Raw genomic sequence first — 28,000 nt, forward strand, 5'->3', positions numbered from 1 at the left:
CAGTTGTTTTCCATTAAATGTTAGCTTCTGAGAAAAAATTCCCAAGTGTCTGAATGTTTATTTCTGCATCTATTTTGGGTTTCTTTTTTACCCATACTCATACTTTGTGCTGTGTTCTTGCCTGAATGCTGTAAGAAACCACCTATGCATGGCACCTCAAAATGAAGACCATAAAAAACTCTTTGGAAACAGTCTCCCCTAGACAAAGCCATGAAACATTTCATTATTTCTTCCCTTCTTACAATTGACCTACCTGACTTTTTGAATGCTGGCAGTGATTTTTGAATCCCTCCATGCTCAGCAGCTCAACCTGACATGCCATGGAGGGCAATTTTTCATAATGTTGTTTAGCTCTCTCTCATGCCTTTAAAAAGACTCAAAATGGACATGTAGAATCCCACAGATAGATCCTGGCCAAAGACTGGGATGAACCTACAATCTGGATAAAAAAATCATGATGGACATCTTACTGCACTCAACTATGCATTTGCTCTGATTTATCCTGGGCATACTACTGCTGCCAAGGATTATTTTGCCTTTTATTCTTGCATGATATGATAGAGAAAAGCAATGCTCTGGACTACTTGATCTTTGTCTTTTTGGATGAGAGCTGCCAGTGGTCAATCTCCATGTGTTCTCAAAGATGGGATCTCTCTGAGGTGACAGTGGCCCTGAGATCCCTTATATGGAAAACTCCAGAAAAAATGGGAAGTTCACTTATTTTTCTTCATGTAAAAATGATTTTTCTGACCCTGCTGAGTCTAGTTCTGTGTGTATTTATATCATGTATTATCATTTGCATGGATTGTCTTGGTATAAGTTTGAGTGGCTGGTGGTTTTGTAATTTGTGCAGTCCCTTGGTCTCTCTGCCTTTGCTGTCCTCTACTGTAGTTGTGGCAGTTTCCTTTTTCATTACCACTTCTTCCTGCGGGAGCAGTAATTTATGGCCAGAGGTTAACCTCATTTGCTGAAGCATCTGACTCTTGTGCCAATAGATCTATAAAAATGGAGAATGGAGTTGGAGAGATGGGAAATAAATAAAATAGATATTCTTCAAATGATGTACACACCTATTCCTGTTGAGGCACAGAAATAAAGGCATTTCTATAATGGCTTAGATCAATATCAAACCCAGTGTTGTGCCTTTGCCATCTGCCTGTAATGTGCTTTGCTCTCTGAGCCAGTTTGCTTCCTGAGCCAAATGCTAACACCTTACAGCCTAGTATTTCCACACTGGTACATGTTTTTACACAGTTTTGTCATCTGTGGGTCCTCCTCTTGTGCTTACAGCCCTGCTGAGTTCTTGACTTTGATGACCTTTCGTGGGAATGAGTTCTACAGATTAGCTGTGCATAAAGATATTTCCTTTCTTTGCCCTGTGATGGGAAGTGGCTGCAACTCAAAGTTGCACATTGCCCTCTCTACCTGCAGCTTTTGAAGGAGTTGTAAAAAAATGCGTTTGCATGACAGAAATGGCTGTGTGTTTTCATACCAGAATGAGGGAAAGGACAGGGTTGGGTCCATTTCTACTAAGGTACCTTCAGTAACCTGGATTTGTTTGGCAATTTGCAGTCATGTTGGAGAGCTGGAATTCTGGGCTTAGTGACTCTTGCAGCGATAGTGTGCTTCCCTTAAACTCCAAGGCCTTGGAGTTAAGTGGATATGTCAAAGGGAGGCTTTTGTTTTTTTCAAGGTAAATTCTAGTTTTTTTGTATGTACATGTTTATCCATGGAGAGCTGCAAAGTGCAAAGCCAAAAGGCAAGTAAGGAGAGCAGGGGAATCTGCCTCCTTTTCCTTCAAATGCATACTACRAGTTGATCTGGCTTGGAAGAAGGAGAAGTAATAAACACTTCATTCTTCAGGCCATAGTAGCTGGCACAGACTTTCTGGCTTTCCTTAAAATGAGATTTTGGTCTATCTATTGTACATGACACTCTGTCTCCAGGTTGCCACAGAAACTGCTTCAAAATATGCCCTCTCTGCAGTCTCTTCATTACTGAAAGTGGACATAAAGACCCTTTGGTACTGTAGCAACATTTATGTTTGTTCCGCAAAATTCAGGAACTATGGCACATTTCTCCAGACCATACACTGATGCTTTATCTATTTAATATTTCTATGTATTTCTATATTATATTTCTATATTATTTTTATATTATTCCATTTAAAAATTTATATAGAAACACGGAACATTTCTGTAATGCTCGTTCTGTGCACTCACGGCTTTCAGTACTGAGCACAAAAAAGGGCAGGATTCATTTCCAAATATTTGTTCCATCTTCTCTTCCCTGCCCCACAATTATTTTTCATGATGTTCCACAGTAATCATAAACAGACAATGTTGGTCATGAAGTAATTATCCAAGTAATCATCAAGCTCAGCCCCCGTTGCTAACGCAGGATCTGAGGTTTGGTTGATGGTGCTTAGGAATGGTCTGTTCTTAAAGATCSCTCACTGCTTGCCCACTAGACCTCTCTGCTGTTTGACCACACATTGTGATTTATTTTCTACTATCCATCCAGCATTTTCCTTTCAGCTGATGTCTTCTGATTTTGTTCCCCAGGAGCCACCAAGAACAATTGATCACTGTCCTGTTTGTTGCTTGCTGGCTATTGATCGGTAGCTGATCGTTCCCTGGAATTAACTATTACTCAAATGTACTAATTTATTAGAAGAGTCATTTAGATAATGACTGTCCTGAGGACTGCTCAGGCAATGTGAGCACAGCAGGAATAACCTAGCTCCCTAGCAGATCTGCAGGATGGGTGTTTTTCAYCAAGCCTCCTTCCGGCTTCCCATGGGTTGGGGGTTCACAGAGCAAGTTCTCTAGTTCACAGCCATGGGTGGGCGTCTTGTGCATCTCAAACAACCTCAGACTTCAGCTCCCTTGGGTGTAATGAAGCTATTTCTGCCTTGTTTCCTTGGTAGGATCCTGTCCTAACTTTGGCTTCAGCGTAGATGATTCTGTTAGCACTTGCTGGCCAGAGCAGCTTATCAACCTCAGCTGATAGCTCGCCAGCTTGGCGATATATAAATCAGTTGATATGTTCTTAATTCAGTTCCCCAAAATGGGCTGAATGTGACAAGGCAATAATTTTAGATTGCAGGAGGCATATTTGGCTAAGATGAGTTGGCAGCTTCCCCAAGGCTGAGAGAAAATATTCTAAATACAATAAAGAGCACTATAAAGCCTGGCTTAAAATAAATATTAGGCTTTGACAGCAACTGGAAGAAGCCAAATTTCCAGTTGTCGATAAGATGCCCGACTCCCAGGAATGTAATCTGAGATTCTGGCTGAGTCTGTCTCAAGAATATAATAATCATTTGGGCTGAAAAAGCCCCAAACTGTTGTCCATCTAAGTGCTCCTGAACATAAGTTAAAATTGTCCAGGGAACTCCTCTAATTAGCTACAGCCTGAATCTAGGTCTACAGTAATACAGTTTACAACAGAGTCTGCAAAAACCCACATTCAAGCGCCCCAGCTATTTTCTCTTCTGCTCCAACCATGACCCTGTCCTGTCCCAAATGGGCTAATGCCAGGATTTGTAACACAGCAGTAACACTGGGCCACATACTCCGGTCCTGTGCTACTCCTCCATGGCGGAATTCCCACGGAAGGCACATTTTTGAGGTTTTTCATCTCTGTGGTTATTTTTTGGCAGGTCCTGTTTGGTAACCTGCCCTTTTTTTYATGTTTACTGGTGGGAACAGGGTGGGGAGAGCTGCCGCATTGAGCAATTAAAAATGTGTGCCACATCCTTTCAGCAACGGATAAAGCAACTCCCTTAGTTTGAACCAAGTGGCTCCAGCTCAATTTTCAGAGCACCCAATTTGCGTGACCTGAAGGCTGCAAGATTCCCTGGTGGCCATCAGAACATCCTGGAAAAAAATAAAACCTAAACAGAATAGCCTCCTGTGACCTAAATAAATACAGATACACAGGAAGAGCTTTTGATCTTGGGTAGACAGTCATAAATGTCTTCTCTTCCTTTTTCCTAAAGAAAAAAAGAGAGTCCTACGGAACATRTTTTACTATCAAAGATGTTGTCTGATAAATGAGAATGGGAGAGGAGGGAGCACCTTAAGAAAGAATGAAATCCTATGCTCGAATCTAGGACATTAATGCAAAACACACACACATCGTATGTTCACAGAATAAATAGGCCTAATTTCTCCTGGAAAAAAAGAGGAGGAGCAGCATCAGTGTAGCATTTCAAAGTGTCTTTCCTCCATTTCAGTCAATTGGTTTCCCAGGGATCACTGAGCACTTTAACTCTTAGAGCTCCCCCCTCTGGCAATAAACAATGAACAGTGTTAAATATGTAAATCCAACCTAAATAAATGCACCTAGAAATACCAGTTCAACTCYGGAGAGGACAGAGGGTGATGACCCAGGGCCTAATTCCATGTGGAAGTTGTGTTCAGGCTACAGGTTCTTTCTGGGACAGCTCTCCTTTGGGATGTTCTGCAAACTCATCTTTGGGTTAAGACACTGCACCCTAGACATGTAGACATGCGAAGGCAGCCTGGAGAATATTTCCTAGCTTCTCTTTAGGACGGCTAAGGCTGTAAGGTCTGGCCAGCTGGGAATTTCCCTTGTGCCAGAGACCTCCTTCAGAGCAGTGGGTTGGCAAGGAGAAAGTAGGCATGCCTCAATAAAGACATGTTTCAAGAGTATTTTTACACTCGGGTATTTTTAGCTGCCAGAATATGCGGAAGTTGCTGTATGTCCTTGTGGAGCATGAATTGGTGCCCTGTTCAGTCCCAGAATCAGGAGTCTGTAGAAAGGAARTCCTTTTGCTTCCCTTTCGGGCTCCGTGCTGAGCAGAGCCTGACCAGCTCTGAGCACTGAAGTGAGGTATCTAGGTTCCCACTGTATTCAATGATACATCACAATTTTTCGTGTCATCCTTGCTCAGAGGACCCTTGTCTGCATCATCTCAGTTCTTCATGTATGACGCCACTGTCCTTCTCCACTGATTGCCGGCTGGCAACAGGCAACTGACTCAGCGTGGCCGTTCACTGTCAGGTGGCAAAAAAGGAGGAAACGCCGTCAAAGTTTGTGTATGGAAGAATGGATGATMAGGAGAGCCACAAAAGCTGGTTGCCTTGAGTCTCATTCTCTGGTCACTTAGTTTAAGTGGGCTTATAAAAATACGTAATAATCTCTTTATCCTGAGTGCATCCCTGCAATTGCATTGCAGGTGCTTAAGAAACAAGAAGGAGGTGTAAAGGAGAGCACAGAGAGATGCTGCAGAGAGTGGAGCAAGGAGAGAACAGACCCTAAATAAAAGCCTGATTACATGTTACTCTACTGTCTTATGAAAGAAAAGAGGTGCATGAAAGGCAGGACCCCTGAGCCACACATAGGGAAAGACTTCCAGGAAAAGGCAGAGGCTGTTACAGGAGTATTTGCAAGGGCCAGATCCTAGCCTGCTGCTTTGCAGGAGGACTGTTTTCAGCAGCTCACTGGGGAACTGAATCAGCAGGTCAGCGACTGAGTTTGCCAAGTAGCTTGGTTTGTGCCGGATGTAAGGTGTGGAACTGGCACTGGCAAGGTTCAATATTAGGTATATTTAAAGAGTCAGTAAAAAAAGTGCAGTAATTGCTGCTCTGGTTGGCACTCCTCTCCAGACTGATAGTCTGCCTTGGACTCTGATCTGCAAGTTTGACCTATGGGTTGGAATTTCAGTTTCCAAATGAAATATCATCAAAATCCCCTCTGACATCTACAGGAACAAAGTCCACATCTTAAGATTTATTTATTTTTCCTCCTGTGAAATGCTGCCAGAGTAGCTTCACCACATCTCTGCCTCATTGCACTTCTTTTCAGGGTATGATGGTAAATGTGTGTGGCCTCTGATCCTGAACTTTAGGGTCTTTATTTGAGAACACAAGATTTCATTTAATTCCCAGGTTAAAATCTCACTCTTGGGGTTGCTTGTCTCGGCTTTCTCCAGTCAAAAATTTCCTACCAGCTCTTTCAAGAGTGTGCTTTATGTAGATAAGGTAATAACCTGGCATCACACCCAGCACTGCACACTCACATATTCCTAAATTAATTTTTAGCAGCAGCAGTAATGCCTCATTCTAAGATAAATAGAGTCAGATGTGGTTTAACCTGAAAGAGCATGGGATCCCCCTCTTCCCAGTGGGGTCRTTGCAAGGTGGAGCATCCAACCCACCATATAAATGAAATGCCTGGTGAACTGWGCTCTAACTTCGGAAAGTTGACTCTCACCTGCTGCTCCTTGAGACCGCCATTTCATCACCACCCATCCCTCCTGAAGTATTATGAGCTTTACAGTGAAATAGTTTTAGCTGTGATGGGAGAGGGAAGAAGAAAAAGTAGAACAAGGAGATGAGCCAGACGCTTACCTGATGTAGCCTTCTTAAAAGGAGCCAAATCTACGTACGTACCAATGTGCCCATGTGTGTGTGTGTGAATGTTCAGGGCTATATCATTAAGGCAAAAGACCTTGTCAGAGTGTTAGAAGTTCTACATGCAAAGAGCCAGGCAGCTGGGTTTTTTTCTCAACTAGATTTTTTCTTCATCCCGAACACGTGTAGCTTGTTCGAGATAGATAGTACTTCTTGCACCTGACTCTGAAGGCACAGCRTTAACCTTTATAAGCTTCAGGGAGGGATTTAAGCTTTCTCTTGATTTCATATTTTAGCTCTTGTTATCTGTTACATAGCAGTATGGTGGGAACAATGCACTGTCCTTTTATAAGGCCTTTTATTTAATGACTTCAAAAGTCTTTGAAACCGCATGGCATTTGAAACAAGAACTGGGTCAGCGCTGCCTTCCTCATTTTACAGATGAGGACAAACAGGTAGAGAGGTTAAATGATTTGCCCCAGGAAAAAGCAATGTATCCATAGCGCAATTTGGAAGAGTACCTAAAATGTTTGGCTCTGACACCTCTGCACTTACCGCAGAAATGGATTTCCTCCTTCTGTGAAAATTACTTCCTCTGTGATCATTGAATGTGAGGCTGCCAGCCAGAAAAATGATAATTAAAGAGACCTCAAGAAGATTAACAGCCCAAAGCTGAACTTCCTCTCTGCAGAAGAACCTCGGAGGACGATTTAGAGGGAGCTTGTAGAAGAGAATGGGACTTGYGAATGTGTGTTCAGCTGATGAGTAAAGTAACCGTAAAAAGGATCCTGGCCTTCAAAACCAGCCTTGCACCTGCTGCCARTAGCCAGCCCAGCCCAGTGCTGAACGTGGGACAGAAATGGAGCAAAAACAAAATTTKGGGGTATTTACCCGATCACAAACTTTAGGAAGCTGTAGAACACCAGTCCATAAACCTGCCTAGCCAACATGCATTAAAAATATTTTTTCTCTCCACTTCCRTGTGTGCATTGCTAGTGAAACCCTAGACATGGAAATCACTGGGAAGTACCTTGCTCTTGACTCTCATTTAGGTTGARTCTCATGATAGCTCATGTTTTCCTGATAGTGACAGTTTCTGCAAAAATGAGATTGCATGAGAGTCTCCGTTTTCATTTAATGGCAAAACTAAGTCTCTAGCCATCATAATTGCATAGAAAAGCCTAGGTGACAGCCSAAAGGATATACAAGCTTGAAATGTTGTATGCTGAGCCATCTCCATCAAATCACCCTGAAATAAAATTAGCATGGATTTCAGTCTGATACTGATTTCAGGTGTTATCTTGCAGAGGGCTTGCAGGCTTGGAAAGCAAAAGCTGTTCTGAAGCATTTTAAATATACCAGATTTATGCACAATTAGTGTGGCCAGACAGTGACAGCAGGTCAATTGGACCCGAAAGCATTTCCATAAGGTTGCAACAAAGTGCTTCAGGAAGCTTAAGATGAGAAAATGAAATGCATGCTTGTGCTGCCCCCCATCTCAGAATTATGGAAAGATTCCTCCGTGTTTACAGCCCGTCTCTTACCCAAGGACGATGCGGTCCCATGCAAATGGTAATGCTGCTGCACTCTGCAACCCGTACTTCCAGTTGCAAAGCACTTGAGGATTTCCTGAATGGAAAAGGTGCTTGCTAAAAACAGCTCCATGCCCGTCCCACCGCAGACCTTCACCTCTGGCTTGTAATCTGCCTATATTTACTTCCCGTTGTGTCTGTATTGTATTTGCTTTCASTAATCAAGTTTTGCCTTAACAAGCAAAGTCCTTTAATATTGAAATTCCTGTGGGAACACCTCAGTGCTACTGCAATCAGTGTGAAGTGGTTTTCTGACTGCAGTGTAAAATGTGCCACACAGGCCCTCGAGGAGGGGCCTTTGGCAGCGAAAGCACTCTTAGATTGAACCTGAGCAAAATCCCTGTCCTAAACATACTGATTCTGTTTCTGCAGGTTTCTTCTTCACGTACATAAGCACATACTGCCAAAATACCTAGCGTGATGAAATGAGCTCAGCAAGTGAGTTGCATTAAGCGAGGGATGCAAGAACAGGCACAGTTATTTCAGTCAGCACTGTTGGACCCGGGGAGCCTGAAGTTCGTCTGCTTAGTGGCCAATCCTCCGGCTTGTTCAATGTGACCTGCAATGAGGGGGTGTCTCCGACACAGCCTGGCTGGCTTACATGCACATTGCTGCTCCCTGGGGTACTATTGCTAGTCCTTTTAGCAGGAAATATCCGCACATCCACCTTGGTTTTGCAATACAGCCCCCCCCAAAAAAACCCGCAGCACGTGGTGCTCCAGGCTGCTGACTGCATTTTCAAATGCTGGCCCTGAATGCACAAAAGCTTGATTTCACTGTCCCAGCGATGAACAAAGATAGAAGRAAACTTCTATGCCGCGGTAGCGCATCATGGGAAGCAGTACAGCTTGTGAAAATCATTCCGGATAGTTTTTCCTCCCTTCTCGGTGATATCCTGGGAGGGGAAGGGAGAAGACAAGGTCTCCAAAGACAAGGCAGGATCTCCAGCAGGAAGGGCAGCAYGTCCTTAGATAAGACACTTACTGGAAGGGGAAGGATGGGAAATGTTGATTCATCAGCAACTGTGGTGAAACAAATATTTAGAAAAATGGCTACATTTGCGTGTTGTTTATAAATAATTGTGCTTTTAAATTCTGTGTCAACAGTACGATTGGGCTGGAAAGCACTGATGCGATCCTGGACAGTCTGGCAACTTTGTCCTCTAACCAGCACCTCTATTTTTTTTTAAGTTGTCTACAGAAATAAAGAGGGTGTGGGAACTGCTGGAGCCAAACTGATGAGTGGCCAAGGAGTTATTTAGAGCAACCGGCTGGAACATTTAGACCTGAGTGGGGACCATGACATATACAGTGTCTGGGAGGGACAGTGTGACCAGTGGAAAATGCCGTCAGTCCCRGCGAGGTAAATGCCTTTCATTCACTTGAAATATGGCAGGAGCTGATAGCAGCTATTGGAGCAATCTTTTTTGACAGAAATCGATTTTCACAAGATTGCCAGTAGAAGCCTATTGGTATTAGCAGAGCACGCACAAAATCCAGTGTCGGCTTCCACCTCTCTGAACGCTCGAAGCACTAGGAATTTTAACAGTGCAGACCCCAACCMTTTGAGAAACACTTTTCAGTGGACCGGAGGATTCTCCACCTATGGACTGAAGGATAAAAACACATGTTTTTTTCCACCTGGTGGTTTATAGCAGGCTGCCCTCCATTTTGGCCTGTGTGCCCAGCATGTCCGAGCCAGCGGCGCCTGGTTAGAGGTTAGATAAACAAGGAGCTGGTAGTTAGGGATGAACGCGTACCCATCTCGGGCACTCTTTTGTATGGGTCCCCGACACAAAAAAACGAGATATAGATTCCCCACAGGCTGCAAAGATGCTGCTTGAAAACTATTGCTGTCTGAAWCAGCAAGGAAAAATAGATTTTATCTTAATGTTTCAACGCGGGCAATAATATCACTGAACTACCTCCGTGTGCATCACTGGGACCTGTCTCATTGCGTCTTCCCTTGCTTTTCCCCCTCCAAGCCGCACCGGTGACGGTGGGGGAGACCTTGCCTTTGCTCCTTGTGGCAGGTCCTGAAAGCATGAGCTCGCGCTCGTGATTTTCRTGTCAAAAGCAACAAGATTTCAAAAGTCGAGTGGGGCTTGTCAGGATCCCGGGTAGTGACAGCGAATGCAAAGTAATTGTCCCCTTTGGGGGAGGTGGAAGACCTRGGCGAGATGGCCAGCAATGAGGCGTTTGCCTCTTGGCAGGGAGAGAGCCCTGAAAGATCCGTGTTAAAACCACACAAAACTGTCCTGAAAGCTTTGCAAATGATGCAGCTGCGTGGCCTGCGCGGCTCCGGCACCGTGTACAGCGCTGAGCGGGGTGCCGGTGGGGCAGAGAAGGAAAGCGGGAGCCCCGCGTGCAGGCAACATCCCTCCGTGCACGGCGCCTCTCCTTGCGGCAGGGCAGCCTGTCCGCAATGCAAGCCGTCAGCACGGCTGAGGATACGGTATTTTACTGCTGATAACCGATGAAACTAGCTAATAAAGGAAAATCATAATTTCAGAGGCAGATGAAAGGTAGCCAAGGAAACCCCACATCTTCCTCTCTGCACTGTCTCGCCTCAGGGAAAACATGTTCTCCGATCCTGATGCCGTCGARATAAAATCACATTTTAAAAATAACTATACCTGTGCTGCCAGCAGTGCTGGATTATCAAAATGATGAGACCCGGCTCTGTTTGCCCGGCTCCGTTTGTCGCCGCGCTGGCGCTGACCGGCGCGTCGCCATCACCCGCGGGGCAGCACCCTCCGGGGCAGCCTCAGCCGAGCAAACCGCCTGTGTAAGGACCCCCGGTTTCACTGAACGGATGAGGAAAATAAGGCTTCGGCGAGTAGGCGAGAGGAACGAAAGGCAACGGCTGCGCGTGGTCGGAGCGCGAGCCTGGGGCCGTGCGCGGCGGCACCCGGGGTGGGAGGGACGCCCGGCACGGGCAGACCTGGAGACTTGACAGAAAATAATGATGTTTCAGGAGGACCGTGGAGAAACCGGGGGAAAGCGAGGGCAGGGCAGTGCGGGAAGAGGTGTCTCCTGGATGGAGCCGGTGGGCTGCCGCCTTGGCGGATGATACCAGGCACTTGGCTCTGCCCGGAAGGGCAACGACAAAGATAACGGGGCTGCGACGTGGGCGTAGGGCGCTTCGCTCAAAAAAGCCGCGTTTCCTGTGGCCTTAAGCACTCCCACGCTGCTGCTGCTGAGTTTTTAAATAGTAATAGGAAGGTCATCGCTACCTTCTTCCTGCCCTGGGACCTCTCCCTGCTCAGCCAGCGCCCGTGGTCCGGAGGTCTCTAGGCTGAGCAGAGGGCTGGCATCGTCCTCTCCTGAAACGCCACCTCGGCTCCCCTTATCCGCTGGCAGTCCTGCAGGCGGCAGCAGTCCCTGCAGGGTCCCGTTTCCTGCACAAGCCCTGACCGGAGGCTTCAACGCCGTTTCGTGCTCCGAGCTCATCTTTGACTCCTCAGCCTCTGCCCTGCTTTACGCTGCTGCTGTCGATTATTGCTAGCAGCTCGGGCTGCCGCAGCGGAGCTCCAGCCAGCGGGACACAGCGCTTGCCAAGCCCGGAGACCTGGCACAACTTGAGCCTTCCGTGCCTCAGTTTCCCTCCGCGCAGCTACCCCATAGCTTTGCGGTACCCTGGTAYGGGCAATGCAGCTGTTCATTCATTCCCAGCACCTTCCTCTGCTTCGCAGTTCCTTGGACCATCTGGCTCTGCAGGTGAACTGAACCACGCTCGGGAGGAGCACCCCGGATGCAAATCAGACTAGGAATAATTGCTCTCCTGGAGTGATTAATGTGGGAGTGCTGGCCTCTCCCCTAGCATTTCATGTTAATGATTTCTCCTGAGAAAAGCAAGGGGAAAGAAAAATTGCAGTGCAAAAGTGAGTTGCTGGAGGCAGGTTCTGAGCATCCTCCTTTGGTTAATTTTCAGACTTAAATAAACAGATGTTAAAAATGAGATAAATAGGGAAAGCTATTTTTTTTCCCATTCCTTTTTTTTCCCCTTTTCATCTTAAGTTCTTTTCACATTAATCAAATCATCCTTGATTATAAGCCATGCGGCACTGAATGAATGGCACAGAAATGACATTCCCAGAAATGTCAGGTGAGCGCTTTACGGTAAGCATTTTAACAGGGTTCTACTGGAGAATGAATATATRTATATATATAGAGAGAKAGACGGCATATAGCATAATGAYCTTTCAGTAATGCAAGCAGAAAGCACTGTCCATCGCTACAGAGGGCTCAAAGCCAAACTGGTTTTGCTGCAGAGGCTCAGAGACCCCATGGGACTCATCACTGCTCCTTCCCCAACACTTGGTGCCTGCTAAGAGAAAACACGGCAAATTGGTAAGCTGATCTTTCCAAAGAGGTCACAGCCACCAGAAGACACCTATAATTTTATCCTATGCTCTGTGCATTTCACAGGTGAATTCTTCCAAATGTGATTCCAGAAGTAGATAAACACCTTCTATTTGGTCAAAACAGTCTGTGAAAATAAAGTGTGTGTAACCATGCCCCCGGCTGCCTGCAATGCCACCAGCCAACAGCAGCAGCATCCCTGTCACAGCACTGGACCGGCACCGTGCAAGAGGATAGGGTGAAGGTGGCGGGACCTGATGAGCAGAGGGCCCTCTTCTCACTGGAAAGAGGACTGCCGTTCCCCCCCATGGTGCTGTGGGACGAGGAGACACTGTTTTCCCAGGGTTCRTGGAGCTGGCTCCCTGCAGCACAGCAGAGGAGCGCTGTGCCTAGTGCTGTTCCCTGAATCTTCCGTCTCGGTAACAGTTTGACTAGATGGTCTCAAGCTTGCGAGGAGCAGTGAGATCATGTTCCTCGACTGCTAGACGCCCATGAAGCATACTTTAGTAGAACATCAGTGCTCCAAAAATCTGCTATCAACTTGTCCAAGCATTAAAGACTTTGCCAGTGAAACACCCAAGACCATCATCCAAGGTGCTCTGCAAACGCCTGAGATACAAATACTTCTGCTGAAGAASTGGCAGTAGCAGCGCCAGCCTGGCTTGGGGACCTTAAAGTCAGGGTGCTACTGAGCGATGGAGGAATGAGTTTCCCCGACCCTTCATTGAAGGGGGGGGTGTTCCTCCGTATGGGGTGCAAGACMCCATACAGACACCACGGGTGCACGCGATTTGGGTGACAGTCCTTTAAAACGTATATCCCAAAGATGAGATAACTGTTGACAGCATCCAGGGACACTGGCAAAAGAGATAAATGGGATTTTCTCGCCATTCAATGATTTTTGTGGGGGAGAAATGTTTCAGATGCTGTCGCTTGATCGAAAAAAAATCAGCTAATCCAGAAGCTGAGAAACTTTAGGACTGATTTCTGACAACAGTTACAAGAAGCTTAGTGGGATGAACTTTCAATGTTCCAATAAGATAAAGTGGAAGAGAAAATTGATGTGATAAAAGAAGAGATTGGTGAAATAGACGTTTTTGATGTGCCACCCTGAAATATCCTGTATTTCATTAAATTATTCCTTTAGTTGAAGGAATAACATTTAAGCGCAGTGAGATTAGGGATCAGAAGACTTCAAGAGAGCCTTTCTTGGAGAATACGTTCAGGGGTGTTCTGTCATTTAATTTCTTAGTAAAATTTAAAGAGAAGCTAGAAAATGGGACGCAATTAATGTTTACTTAAAACTGAATGCAGTTTTGCATTGGTTCAAACAGAAATGCAATCCGAGTTGAGGAATAATTTGGTTTCTGACTTTGCCTCTTTATTTCTGCTTCCAACTGTTTGTGACCAGCTCAAACATCCCTATTCTTTTCTAGGAGGCACCAGTTATTCACCAGATAAATTTTGTGAGCAATTCTTAGTCTTTCCTTGCTTCGGACCATATTTAGCTTTTCCGCTGGGGTAGCTAATATTGAGTGGATGCTCATGTCACCCACTACTATTTCTGTTCTCTGACTGGATGCAAACACACACGCTTCTGAGCACTAGGGCTGTCTTCAAATGTCCTCTTACTTCTGCTAATGTACTCGTCCCCTTGGCCACTGGCCAGAAATGAATTTCAAAAGGAAGAATGCAAATATCAGTTGACCTCAGCACCATTTTGAGCTGCCATTGCAGATATTTTATGGACTAATTTCCCAGTTCAAGTTTTAAATACAGGAGATGCAAAAATCTGACCCACCTTTTAGCAAATCCTCGCAGCCTGGGACTTCTCTTTGTCATTCTCCTCTCTGTGGAGCAAGCTTAGATAACTGGCTTAGATTCAATAGTAATTTTTAGATAACCAAATTTACATGAAATGAATGCCCTCTGAAGTAGAAAAACAACGAAAAATTCCGAGAGCATTTTGTTGAAGAAAAGCAGTTTCCTATCGGGAAAACAGCTTTAGCAGCCACATTTCAATCACTGTTATCTATTTCTGTATGCCTAGAAATGCATGCAGTCCCCTGTATGAGGGCTGYGCTTGAATCTACAATTTTGCCTAGAAGAGTTGGTGCAATTTCTCCTGTTTAGCAGGGATCAGACTGATACACACAAATCTCTGTTTATACCCCAATGCACCCAAATTAACTGTCAGTGTGTCGTTTCCCTTCTGCGGGCTTCTTAAGGGCAACACGGCTGCACACCCCCACGCTGCTGCCCTCTCCCCCCTGCAATTTAAAGCCATTTATTGCTCTAAGCTATTATGGGATGAACGGTGTGTCTTTTGAAATGGAGACATTACAGCTTGGGATGTTTTCTGGTATTACTCAGGGCTCCATCTGGATTTCCAAACTCGTTCCCATCATGAAGCGTTGCACTGGAAATGTCAGGTGCTTTACGCCATTGCTTTATGTCTCCACAGGGGTTGCTCTGAGTATACACATTCCTTTTCCCAATTTAGATGCTGAACACTGAAGTCTTGAGTATTTAATTCAAAAATTCAACAAATAATGAGCACAGCGGGTACAGTTACACACTGACTTTAGAAAGTAAAATCTCCTTTGATTTGTGAAAAACAAGGTATTTCACGATTTTACCTTGGATTCTACACCAGAAGGCAATTTTTGAGGAAGCAGCCAATGAATAATTTTTTATTTTAACAGCTATCAGCCGTGGTCTTTGAAGAATCCCACCAGGACATCCTGATGCCTTGCAGTCAGATGCCCACACTGCATATCAAAGGCAAAGCTAGTGTGGTGACCCTGAAGGGGACCCTCATCGTCTCTGCTGTCTGTGTTTTAGTTTGGTTTGTGGAGCTTCTTCTCGTTCTGTGGTTCAGCGGCATCCCACTGATGTTTTGTTCCTGCTCAGACTGGCTGAGATTGCGGCCATGGGGTGCTGAGCTGGTGCTCAGCCCGGTGCAGTAAGCAGCTCACTCCACGTAGGCTACAAGCTGCCTTGCTGCTGCTTTCCATTGGGCACAGCAGTCACAGAGGAGGCGCTCGGTCCAGTTGACGTTGGCTTGAGGGTTGGAGGTCCCTGTGAAGGATCATGGGTGTCCAGTGTGCCCTGAGGATTTCCCTCCTGGGCCTTGTTTCTTCATCTCTGAAACAGAGATGTGTGTCCCTCCGAAACTCAGGAGGCTGGAAGGAGGTGATGTACACTGACAGCAGCGAGGCATTTTGATACATGGTGATGTGTGTGAGCAGTGACAGTGGAGTATAGACAAATCTATGCTGGGTTTAATCCAACTAGCTCTGGGGTTGGTAGTTATCTAGCTGCTGTAACAAGTCAAGCTTGTGTACTAATGATGTAATTCCTGTAGAAATGACTTTCATGACCTATGGCTATTTGTTCTGCAAGATGATCATGAGCACATCTTTTCTCTAGCTATTTTCTAGGCGGGTGGTAATTTCATTAAAGGCTAGATTCCTCCCACCCAGGTTTACATACTTGACTGAGGCATCTGAGAGACATAAGGACCTGGAAAGAGGGATGCAGATCTTTGGTGGGCTGAGGTGTGGTGTGCAGATGTCTGTCTCTGCAGTGACTACCTAATTAGGTGCCCACTTCAGTGCCTAAATGTGTGTGAGACAAATGCMATGCTAAATGGCTTAATTTTGCTAGCGCCCATGAGAGGTTTAACTGAACCAAGAGGCCTATTTTTACACCTAAAAACCTAACCACAAACCCCACAATTCAGTGAAGGAAAGCCACTAGTCTTGGATCACAGAGCAGATCAAAGGCAGAGCTGAGAACAGGAACCCAAAGCTGAGTCCTAATGTACTGTTCCAAGATTAAAATGCAAATTCAAAAAGCCTTATGATTGCCCATCCATTACTGCAAATCCAGGAACCAGACATATAGTCAGAGACAGCTTGATTGCTCCAGCTGCAAGAGGTTTGCAAAGAGCTCAGGTGTGGTTGCCACCTGAGCCTCATCCCATGTTCATTAGCAGAGCTCTGCAGGGCTGAGGGTGGCTGGATAAATGAACATGGTGCTGGCAGAAGGAGGCTCTTGGGCTTGTTGCGAATGTGTTCAGCCTGGTTGTGTCCTATGTGGAGTGGTAAAATCACTAGGCAGCCCTGTCTTCTTCTGCCTGTGAGCTGTTCCTGGAGCTCAATCTTGTCTCAGCCCTCCATAGCATATATTTTTGTGTTGCTTCTGCTGCGGTTTTGTCTGCAGCTTAGTGAGACAGAGCTGCTGGCTACTTCTGTGCTAAGGCAATGCACTCAAATTCCAAATGGAGGTTGTTTCCAGCTCACTGGAGAGCTATTTGTCTACAGTTTATTATCACTGGCATGTTGCTGGTCTTCTCTTGTATCTTACTTTCTCTTTCATGTGGTTTCCTTTAGTAGGCCAAATCAGAGATTTACGCAGAAGCTGTGTGAAAATGGTTGTGCTGAACAGTGGCTGTATCGGAAAACCTGTGTGTGTTCCTGTGAAATAGTGGTTTTTAGCTTGATGAACTGACTGGCTGCTACAGCTGTCATCGGGCTCAAGTTTTCACTGTTTTCAAAGAAGTTTCCTGACTCCTTACTTGAAAGAGACAATGAAACAGGGACAAATATCAGAGCTTGCCACAAACTATTTTAGAAATCAGTAGTTTGAACTGGTTTGGATCTTATATCTTGTTTTCTGTGATTTAAAAAATAATAATAAAAAAMCCCCAAACTTGCATAACAGACCAAGGTTGTACACCTACAAGTCTTTCTAAGTAATATCCTTCAGTAAAGGCAGGGTAAAATAAGTTCAAAAAGCTCTAATGGCTCTAAGACCAACAGATGAGTTGAAAGGAAGAGTAAGAGAATTAGCAGCAACGACTCACTGGCCACAAGACTGCTGTGCAAAAACACAGTGTCTTAAACCTAAGATGTGCAGGATCAAGGGATCCGATAACTGGAGCTCTGAACCACAGTCTTGAGTTGGGAAATGTTGAAATCCCCATAGTGAACTTCTGAATGCTCTTGACCTCTACAGGAGAACCAAACCTGTTTCAGGTGCTTCAGACAAATTCAGACTTGAATCTAGAGCTTGGTCTGTCTTTGATTTTTTTTTTTTTTTTTTTTGGTCATTGATTTTTCTTTGCCAGCAAGCTTGGGAATCGGTGACGCAGAACACAACGCCGTTCGTCAGCGGCTGGTCACAGCAAAGGCCAAATGACAGCAAGCTGTTTTCTTGGTGTCTTCCACCTCAAGGCAAAGTCAAGAGAGGTGCTGTCAAAAYGAGAAAGATGTGAAGTTTTGCAGGATGGGGAGTTGCAGTAACCTGAAATGACCATTGACGAATAGCTGTAACCATAGCTACCCCTCTCTGAAAAGAAGTGCGTTGAGATGTGTGAAGCCATCTCATGAATTACGAACCGAACGGCTGTTCCCTGCTCTCTTAGAGTGAGACAAACTCCCTTTTAATATAACTTTCAGTAAAGCTTTGTTCCTGGTGAGCCTCTTTGGGAAGAGGGAAGGGGACGGTATGTATAAAATGAAAAAGCCTGCCATGATCTTAAGCTATATTTAAAGTCAATCCACATAATAGGGGCATATTTGAAAGAAAATGTGKCCGAGAGCAGGAAAAATAAGTCTGCTGGTACAATAGATACACAATCCCCTCAGCAGTCTATAAACATGTGCAGGTAATCTGTGAACAAAAAGCCACTGTCAGTTCATGGGGTTGCCTGATGGACTACTTAAGTGTTCCTAAAAGATTGTGACTGCGATTTAAAATCCACCAGATTCTGCTCATAATTCAACCACCGAATCTGCAACAACCTTACTGACCACAGCACAGAATAGGAGTAGGAGAGGATACAAACTTTTATTACTCCAAAATGACCAGCCCTATGAAAAGTTTTTTATTTTTTTTTTAAGCTATGAACAGTATACAATTTTTCAAGTCRGAATTAAGTTCTTCTGACTCTAGCCAGAAGTCAGTCGGCAGTCTAGGTGTCTATCAATCGCTCTTGAAAGAAGAAAGAAAAATTCTTCCGTTTACCAGAGCSTGTGTGAGTTTGAACCCCCCACCCCCTCCTGCTATTCTGCCCAGGAAAGCAAAGAGCGCAGGAAGCCCAAATTCCTGACTTGCTGGAAGACCCTAAGACGACAGGAGATAGAAGCCCCAAGAAAGGCATGTATTGCTGTAAGATAACCACTGCAAATATCAAGTAAATGTAGACAGAGAACAAAAGGGCTGGTTGGAAGGAAGGAGCTTTGTCAGGAGCACGATTAAATATTTATCATTTGTGCAAAGTTCTTATGGAACTGCAGGGCAAACTGAACATCTTTCTTAGGATGCAAATTTGTAGAGCTATTTTCACTGCTTTTGAATCCTGTATGCATTTTCTGTGTGGGATTCATTGTTTTGGTGACAGATTTGTGTAATCTGGTTATTATAGTATGTGACCAAGGATGAAGGAAAATAGTGACTGCAGTTTGCTGTTTAACGAAGAGTGGCAGACTTGTGGTGCATGCTAAGGCGCTGAGGTTTTTGCTAACACTTTTTTATTAATGTAGTGTTTTCCACCCCAAGCATTCCCAAACCAGCTGTTTAGTTGCTTACTCCTCCAAAAAAAACAAAACAACCCCCCCCCATGAGATTGTCTTAAAAAAAGAAAATGGGAGATTTTTGCATAGAGAGAACAGGCTGAAGAGCTAGGTGCTTTGTAGTTCCTGATGCTTTAAAGGCAGCTCTCTGCCTCAGAAATGTGTGAAGTGCTGGAGACCCAAACCTTGTTTTATATCTATCTCCCTGCAAAGATGTGTCCCCTCAAAGGACGGGAGAGCAGGGCTCCCTGCCTGGCTGCTTGGGCCCGTCGACTCCTCAGACAACCGCTTTGCTTCGCTGGAAAAAGAAAGGGCTGATGCCCACGGAGGGCTCGCACAAACCATGCTGCTTTTCTAAGGGAGCTGCCAGGGATTTACCTTGGCAGGCATTGCCAGGCATTTTCACACATCTTTGCTGCATTTGAGGGCTGTAGCATAAGGACAAAATGTGCATTTGGTTGTCCCCAGGTCCAGCTCACTGGGATAAATCCTATCAGCTTGTATTTGACATCAAGATGGTTTGTGTAGCTCTTGGTCTTTCTTCCTGCCCCCCCCCCCAAGTTGATATAACTTTTCTTGGAAACTATCTTCAGCCAAATTTCCAATCTTTTGGTATAGCTCAGAATTTCAACTTTTTTTCTCCATRTTTTCCTTCTTCCTCTGGAGGTGAGTGAGTCGAGGTTCCAGCAAGTAGCTGAGAACTAATCTTCAGTTCTTCTCCTCTGCTATGTGGCCTTTCCTGTAGTTACATGAATGACCAAAAACTGCTGCCTGGAGCCCTATGTTGCTCTTTTTTCTTTTCTTTTCTTTTCTTTTCTTTTCTTTTCTTTTCTTTTCTTTTCTTTTCTTTTCTTTTCTTTTCTTTTCTTTTCTTTAACTCTTTTTGCAATGCATGCAGTGTCTCACACTTCAGCACAAACTATATGGCATCGTTCTCCTTTTGAGGTTGAGGTTCAGAAATTGTTTTTAGGATAGGGAGCAAAGAAAGAAAGGGTCTCCTCATCTTCCCCACCTTTGTCATCCTTAAGGCAATTAACTATTCCCAGTTACAATCTCTGTCTGACCTACAGTGGTCTTCAGGAGTCTGGGWAATCTTCCGTGAGCCTTTCAATGGCAGAACCCAGGGCTATCTCTCTGGAAGGGGCCGTGACATCTGGTTTCCACATGGACTAAAGTTTGACTGATATGAAGTACCTCCTTTAAGGTGTAAAACTTCTGGAAGGTGAGGAAAGATGATTGAATCCTTCTAGGGTGCCACTTTCTGCTTGYGGAACCCCTTCTTGCTGGAGTTTTTGCTCCCCTACTTCTTCGAGGCGACACAGAGCTGCTAGTGAACCTGCAWGGTTCTTCCTCCTGAGACTGGTGATCTCCCAAAGCTGCACCAGTGGCCAGTGAGGATGTCCCATGTTAATCCAAAAACCCCATGGAGAAGGTTTCATTTTCAGCTTGGCAGGTGTTCCTCAGGCAGATCCACTGTGGTCTGGGGCCTAAGCAAGAGGCAATGGATTACTCCACTCAGCTGTACAGTACCAAATGCTCACTGGAAGCATTTTGACATTTCTGTGGCTTGAGGCATTGGTGACCACAGAGAAAAATATGTTCTTTCAACCTAATCTTTAATTATTTTCTTTGCGGAAAGAAGAGTAAAAAATTTTTGGTGATGTATTAGCCTTTGTCCTACTAATGTGTCATTTTAGTAATTGTAGAATCTTGGGAAACTGAGCGTCTGTTGCTTGTATGATGTTTCACTTTTTTCCTTTTGTAGATACATTGCCATTTTCTGTATCTTTCAGTAGTTAACAATGAGAAAAATGACAGTCTTCTGAGAGGTTATAGTGTAATTAGTTGTAAGGTTCATGCTGTTCGCTGTCTTATGTCTGACATCCATGGTGAGTAATTGAGAAGATACTTCCGCACTGACAACAGCAAACATATGTGTCCAGTTCCTTCTGTGGAAAACTATTTTTACACTTATTCCAGAAATTGAAATGACTCTTCTTCTTTAGAAATGGATTATCTTAAACTGCTGCTATGCTATTTCCACCGCTGTTGTCAGAGTCGCTCTCAAGGTCGAGATGTGTGTGTATTTTTTTTTTTTTGAGAGGAGTTTAAAAGTGCATAAGCATTCGGATTCAACCTTCTATAAAAATCATGCTGACTGTTCTGCAGCTCCTCTTCACCAGACTGACAGGTAGAAGGTTTCATCACAAATAAGATGACTTGAGGAAAATTAAAGTCTTCAGCAAATTTTGTTCATTTTTAGCTTCCTGAAAACCTTCTTCCAATCATTCCCTGTTCTCTGCTTTACTCAGCCCCATGAGTACTGCAGTGAAGAATGTTGTATGGGTTCAAGATAAGAAATCTCCATCCCAGCTCTTGTTGCAATGCTCAGGTGGTCCTTTTCTGAAGGCCAGAGTCCACTTCTATTTCTGACTCAGACTCCTAGCTTGGACATCAACCCCTCAGCAGAGGAGGACACTGCAGGTGCTGCTCTGCTTGTGTGCTGGGTGGTTCAGGTACCCAGCTAGGGAATCCATTTATGGGGRTCTGAACTGCTTGTTTTCCACATGCTTCAAGACGCTCAGTTCAGATGCCTGTGAAGGACAGGGATGCAGCAGTTGGGACTCACTTCAGCTTTCTCTGAAAGTGTGGAAGCCTCCTACTGCAAGTAGAGAATAAACCAAACTGCTTGAAAACAACACTCCAGACTTCATGTCRTTATTGTTGGGATAGGACAGAAGAAACTGGAAATGATTGGGCAAACACCATATTTTGAAGTAGCAAAATGCCCAGCCTCTGGTACCCTTGCCATATCTATAACTCGGTGTTACTGAGCTGGAAGGGACCTCTGAAGGCTGCCTCATCTAACCTCCTGTTTGAAGCAGGGCCACTCTCAAGGTCTGAATGGACTGCTCAAGGCCGTGAGACAGTCTACATGTCCAAGTCTCCCTTGCTGAGAGTAACTGGTGACTATTCTGGGTAGACGCAACATGGCAGGAGRCTTGACTGTAGGCGGACAAGTTGAAGCTGACTCTTGATAATTTTTGATTTTTTCAATAAATGCTACTAGGACTTGGATACTTTGAGGAGAACACTCCTTAAGGAAGGAGCTGAGGCAACATTTGTTGCCTCCACCAGGATTGTGTTTTGAACATAGTGCTGAGTGCTGGAACAGTAAGCAAAAGTCTCTGGGAGCAATGGTATTATAGTGTGACATAACTTAGAAAGCGGCAAGATTTAAAAACAGATGATGTTAAAGCAGAGCTGCTACTGTTTGGCTGGCACAAACCTGCACATTGTATTGTGCCTTTCATTTACTGAGGTAAATAAAAATAGACTGTTATGTTTTAGTTCAGCTTCTTCCAGTTCATACCAGTGATCTCCCAGAGACTCCCCCTGACTGCTCATTGCAAAGTCTGAGGACAACAAGTTTTTTTCAAACTTCTCTGTGAGATATTTTTCTCAGTTCTAGTGCCGACATCAAAAAATATATGTACATTGTTAGAGAAACTTGATTTGTTGCCACACTCTAAAAGTTTAACATTGGTCTTGGGATAAACTTTAACATAATGAAAACACCCTGAATTTGGAGTAGGAGTAAATGAAGGAACGGAAAATTTCTCCTGGGAGAAGGCTGTGGTGGCTGCTGTGAATCATACAGCAAGGGGAAGGTCTACAGCTCTTTATTTAGTTACCTATCCTGGGTTTATGCATACAGTACCAACTCTATTAAGTTCAAAGCATGGCAAGAAGCACATTTATTGAGACATACAGAGCAGTATGGGCCTCAGCTTATCCCCAAAGAAGCCACAAGGGAGCACGAGCACTCTGTAGTGCATGAGAACCTGGAACATGCCCTATAGCTTGATCTTACCGAAGTCTATATGAAGGTACTTGGTGGTTTGCAGCAGGCCTGGGTCTAAAGAAAAGTACTGTAAACTAAAACTGTTATTTTAGAGAGCAGAGCAGGAGCAGGTTGTAAGAGTCGAGATGAGCATCTTCTAAATGTTAAGGGGCATGTTGCAGGAGATGCTCAACAGACGCAAAAGGTCACCGTTGCCCGAGCTTTCAGTAAAACAAAGGCCAACTATTTTTAACTTCATTTCCAGTGGGAAGCCTAAAGACATAAGCTGGCCTCATTGTAGAAGGGCCAGACTTCTGATAATCAGAGCTGTATACATAATGTGATGCTATGACCACATATGCATTTGTAAACAGTGTCCAGAATTTGCTCTGATCTCTGATGCAGTAACACTGCCAGTTGCAGATGGGGCCCAGTTGTGCTAAGTACTGCAAGCCATGCAGTAAAAGCAGTGCCTGCCTCAGGGTTACTGAAAGACATGTTGTATTCATGAACCAAAGGTGGGATTGAGCAAGAGGAGACATAAATAATTTGTGTTTCTGAATAATACCATTATCTCCTGCTGCTCATGACAAATGAGTAAAAAAAGCAAGAGAGACCTCACTGATTGCCAGGGAAATGGGGCTGAGGCCTGAAGAAAYTGTTGCTGAAGGAATCTGCTGGGAGAAGCAGGGCTCCCTAGTGTGTCTGCAGGCCAGCTAAGACTGATAAACAACCTGCACCAGACCTCTGAAAAGTCCAACTTGCCTTCTTTCTAGKGTGATGAAAGCTATGTCAGGAAAGAAAAAAAAGTGTGGGCTAGTATGGGCTTCTYGAATTTACAGAGGGCATATCAATATTTGATAGAAAGGTTGGAATCTCTTTCTCTGGAGATATTCAAARCCTGCCTGGATGCAATCCTGTCTAACATGTTCTAGGAGATCCTGCTTGAGCAGGGGCATTGGACTAGATGATCTCCAGAGGTCCCTTCCAACCTCAACCATTCTGTAATTTTTCTGCCTTTTTTAGCAGTCCAGCAATGCAGGTGAGGCACAATTCCACAGCAGTGTGGCTGGAACTCTCAGCTCTTTTTCTGTGCAATTGTGAAGCTGGATCACTATATGATTATGGCACTCTAGGGAAACAGGAACCTTTTTTTAGGAATGAGATTGAAAGGCATTTAAGTACAGGAGCTTGTTGTTTTATTGATGGTCACTAGGGACTGGGGACAGAATGTAGCTCTAAAGGCGACTCCATGGGAGAAACGAGCCCATCGTTTCACTTCGACAGTTCATAAAYGACACTGATTTGTGCCTCTGGGTGGCTGCCAAGTATACCATGAGGGTACTGCCTCCAGCAGGGATGTGAGCGAGAATAGAAAGCTTTTAATATCCAAACTAATAACTAACACAGCCTGGGCCTGTTCTTGGCTGCCTCTCCACCAGCTTCAAAGGGGAGCAGCTATCGGCATGAGCGCTGCATCCACGGCTTTGGGATGCCTGCAGCACGTGGCCAGGAGGGCTCATGGTGCTGCTTCTTCAAATAGGCAAGCTGTGAGTTAGCATCACCCCCTGATGTTACGGCTCCTGTTTCTCAGCTGCTGCTCAGACCCCCATCTGTCCTGTGGCGGTGCGGGTGATCCACCAGCTCCACTCCRGAGTTGCACCTTGTATTTCTGGGGGAAATTCTACTCTTATCTCAGTAGCTATTTTCAGTGAGCAATTTCCCCTCCCTTTAGCACGGGCAGTAAGTGTGCATGGTTGCTCCTATTGGTAAATTGATCTTATGCTGTGAGCCTATTACCTCTGTGCAAGCAGCACAAAATGGTTTTCTGCCGCAGCATTAGAGCTTTGCGGCTACACTCAGCATATCAGCCCAGCTATTTCCAAGACGTTTCAGTTGCCTCACTGTTCTGAAGCACACAGACCTCCTAGGACACCTCTGAAATTACTCTTTAGTGCTCTGTGTTAGTGACTTGTGCTTTTGAGGAAACCAGCCCATCTACAGGTTGTCCAAATGCACAAATAACACACGTTTTCATTTTATCTGCAGTACTCATGTGTCCTCCAGCTGCTGTGGAGGTCACTGAGCAGGTATTTCTCACACTTGCCTGGAAACCGCTCTTGGAGCAATGGTGATGCTTGGAGAACCTTGTACATCACAAGCTGCCTGGGGATCCCAAAGTGCATCAGCATTGGAGTATTGCACTCCTTTTTCTAGAAAGGCACAGAGATGTTAAGATACTTGATAGAAGTCATACATGTCATCTTTCTAAGAGCTGGGGGTTTGGTATAGGAGGCTTCTGGTTTTACTCTTTCAGTGAGAGGCTTAGATCCATGGTGATGTATTTCTTATAAAGACCTCTGACAAATAGTTAAGAACTTGATACAGTCAACAATATATTTAAACAGTTTTAAGTAGTGAGTTAGATTTTTGACCAAGTTATCACTTTTCAAGAAGGTACTTATTTTGTACCAAAAAAAAAAAATCAAACCTTTCATTGGACAGATTAATGCTCCCAAATTAATTGGAATTTTGGGAAAACAAATTCCAGTACATTTGGATTGTACTGGTGATTGTCTTGCACTGAAGCTCAGTATTTTCCACATTCAACACACGATCTTTCTTTAAAAGGAAACCTCATCTTTAAAGGAATAAACAAAAACCTCTCAGGCCCCTTGTCCCACTGTATGCTGGTCAGCTTATGCCCAGCAACTGCAGTAGAGTAGTGAGAGTGACTGGCCCTTGTTTTTTCCACCAAGCCCACAAGTGACTCAAACACTTCCTCCTCCAGGTTTTCTAGAATAAAGGCTTATATGTCTGCACCCTTGAGCGAGGATCTTTCTCATATTGCACCCCGTCTGTTCTAAAGCACAACAGTAGGTGACTGTATGTTTAAAAGAAAACAAAAAACCTCCCTGTGCTTCTCAGGAGAACAGTCTCATCAACCAAAATCAAGCTGCATAGTGTCCTGCAGAGCATCCTCACTAGGCATTTCTCAGGGTTAGCCATTACAATCAGTAATAATTAAAAGCAGCCCAAAGAAGTAAGGGGATAAAGGCCTTTTCTCAGTTGGTGTCAAATCTGTTGCAGACTGCATACTCCAAAACACAGGCTAGAGCTGATGCTGTGGGTGAGGAGCAGTGCTTAAAAAAAGAAACCCTGGCTGCTTCCCAGAGAGCTGAAGTACTAATTAGGGCCATGGACAGTCAGCTAATTCAGACCTTAATGAGCCTCAAGGGACTGCAAGATAACAGAAGCTATACTGCATATACCACCGTGCAGCCTTGAAGCTGTGCTGTTTTATTAATAAGAGCCTTTACAATAGATGTTGCATCACATGTGGAACAGGGAGGAAACTGTGAAAAAGGAGCTTGTGAAATCCAGACAGTGGAGGCAGGTCCAGCCTTTACTAGTGGCGGAGTTCACCTGTAAAAAAACAAATACACACTGGCACGATTTGGGGTCTCCCTACTAAAAGCCCAGAGATCTGTGAGGTTGGATTGCTATTTCTTGAGCTAAAGAGAGAAACCAATGCACCTCAAAGACAAGACTGAGGTGTTCCTCTTGTTTTCTGGAATTTGGACTAGACCTGAAGTTTCTTCTCTGGGTAGTTACTCTTTAGGTTGATTTTTGAAACAAAGCTGTGATGTCTTTCCCAGGCTTCATTTTCTCAGAAAACATCTCATACAGGGATTGCAGGGATCTTCGTGTGAGCATATGTAGGTTTGTGACACACATGGGTGTCCTGGTCATATGTGTGGAAACATGGTTAACTGCTAACACAGCAGGAAATAGGATACTTCCATATCTCTGGGATATAAAACGGATGTGAGGCAGAACAAAAAGAAAGGKCCTCACGGTTCCCCTTGCAACCTGCTCCCTCGGAAGCCTCTACAGAAGCTGGCCGTGGTATTGCACTGGGGTACCTCTGAACTCTAGAGGATCAGGCTTCTCACAGAGCCCCATGAGGCCAGTGTAGCTTTTTACCATCTTCATTCAGCTTTATCTAAGACACTATGGACCCTATGGGGTCATCTATGTGGATCTTCCAGCAGATCCTTCTGGTGTTTGGATTTTCACTCTTTCGAAGCAGAACAAAATGAACTTGAGCGTGAATGACGTGATTTCCTTTCTGGGGGCATCCTGGCAAACGTGGGCCAGCCTGGGCAGCCAAAGCAAATATTCCCGTTCGCTCCACGCCGACAGCCTGACTGCAGGCTCCCGAGTGCCGCCGGGGGCCGGTTCCTCCCGAGGAGAAGCAATAAGCAAAGCCGCTGCCCTCCTCCCGCTGTGCCTGTGCRTGTGCAAAAGCAGTCCTCCTCCTGTCTCGCTCCTGCCACGACTTCTGTGCAGCAAAGGGCAGAATCTGGCCTTTAATCACAGGTTTCAACGAGGGCTTGCGTCTGTTTGGCTGCAGCACTAATTATCTCTGCATTTCACCTACTGAGAAGATAGGGGGAATTGACACAATTCTGCTTCAGAGCTCATTTTTAATGAATTAAATTTAAATTCARTTAACTGTTTCTCACATTTTTTGTRTGTTTTTTCCTCCCTTAGCAAGCTAAAATGCTAATTGTAGAGTGCATGATCATCATGGTTAGGTGCTTTGCTGAGAGTGTAATGGAGGGTAGCGAGAGGAATCTCTTCACACCCAGTGGTTCCTTCCTGCCAAAGGAGCRTTAGGTCTCATCTAAGGTCCTTTCTCCCCCTGTTAATCCTATTTTTGTATACATACATATGTGTGTGTGTATATATATATTTCTATAGCCAATACACTGCATCATCTTTTGGCACCCTGAGGAGGAGCCAGGGGCACAGCAGATCTTTCCAGTGAATTTATATGACTGTCATGTACCCTTTAGATACTGCCTGGCTTCTCTAAATTTTTCAGAACCTACGCTGGCTTTTGTGCCTACAAGGCGTCTTTGCTCTCTCTGTAGGGGATCAGCTGCTGTGGGTTAGCATCCAGCCCCATCAAAAGCAGGAAGCYCTGGCTGGGCTCTTGGAGAAATGGAGGAATCACCTCCAGTTTTCTTCTTCCCGRCTAACTGGGAATTCTCCTCAGGTTCCTACAATTCCTCCCCTATGTAAATTAAAATGACTTTTCTTGCTGGCTGCTTCAAAACTGATCCCACTGGAAGCCTGGGCGCCCCTTCCCAGTGCCTAGCTGTTGCTCCCTTGTTGCTGCACTGCTGAGTCTCTCCCATTTGTCCCTAATCCTTCGGTATTATTGTAT

General features: G+C 44.8%; 1 protein-coding gene across 1 annotated transcript in view; it reads right to left on the reverse strand.

Annotated features, from left to right (window-relative positions):
• The window catches only part of LOC146584664 (vascular endothelial growth factor receptor kdr-like), a 180,655-nt gene extending 153,901 nt beyond the window's left edge, over positions 1-26,754 (reverse strand). Inside the window, exon 1 of the mRNA XM_085324289.1 lies at positions 26,691-26,754. Coding sequence (XP_085180415.1) covers positions 26,691-26,754 — 64 coding nt within the window. The remainder of the gene's footprint in view (positions 1-26,690) is intronic.
• Between the last annotated feature and the right edge of the window lie 1,246 nt (positions 26,755-28,000).

This window comes from Rhea americana, unplaced genomic scaffold, assembly GCF_003343005.1.
Source record: "Rhea americana isolate MKP2758 unplaced genomic scaffold, rheAme1 scaffold_90, whole genome shotgun sequence".
NCBI lineage: Eukaryota > Metazoa > Chordata > Aves > Rheiformes > Rheidae > Rhea > Rhea americana.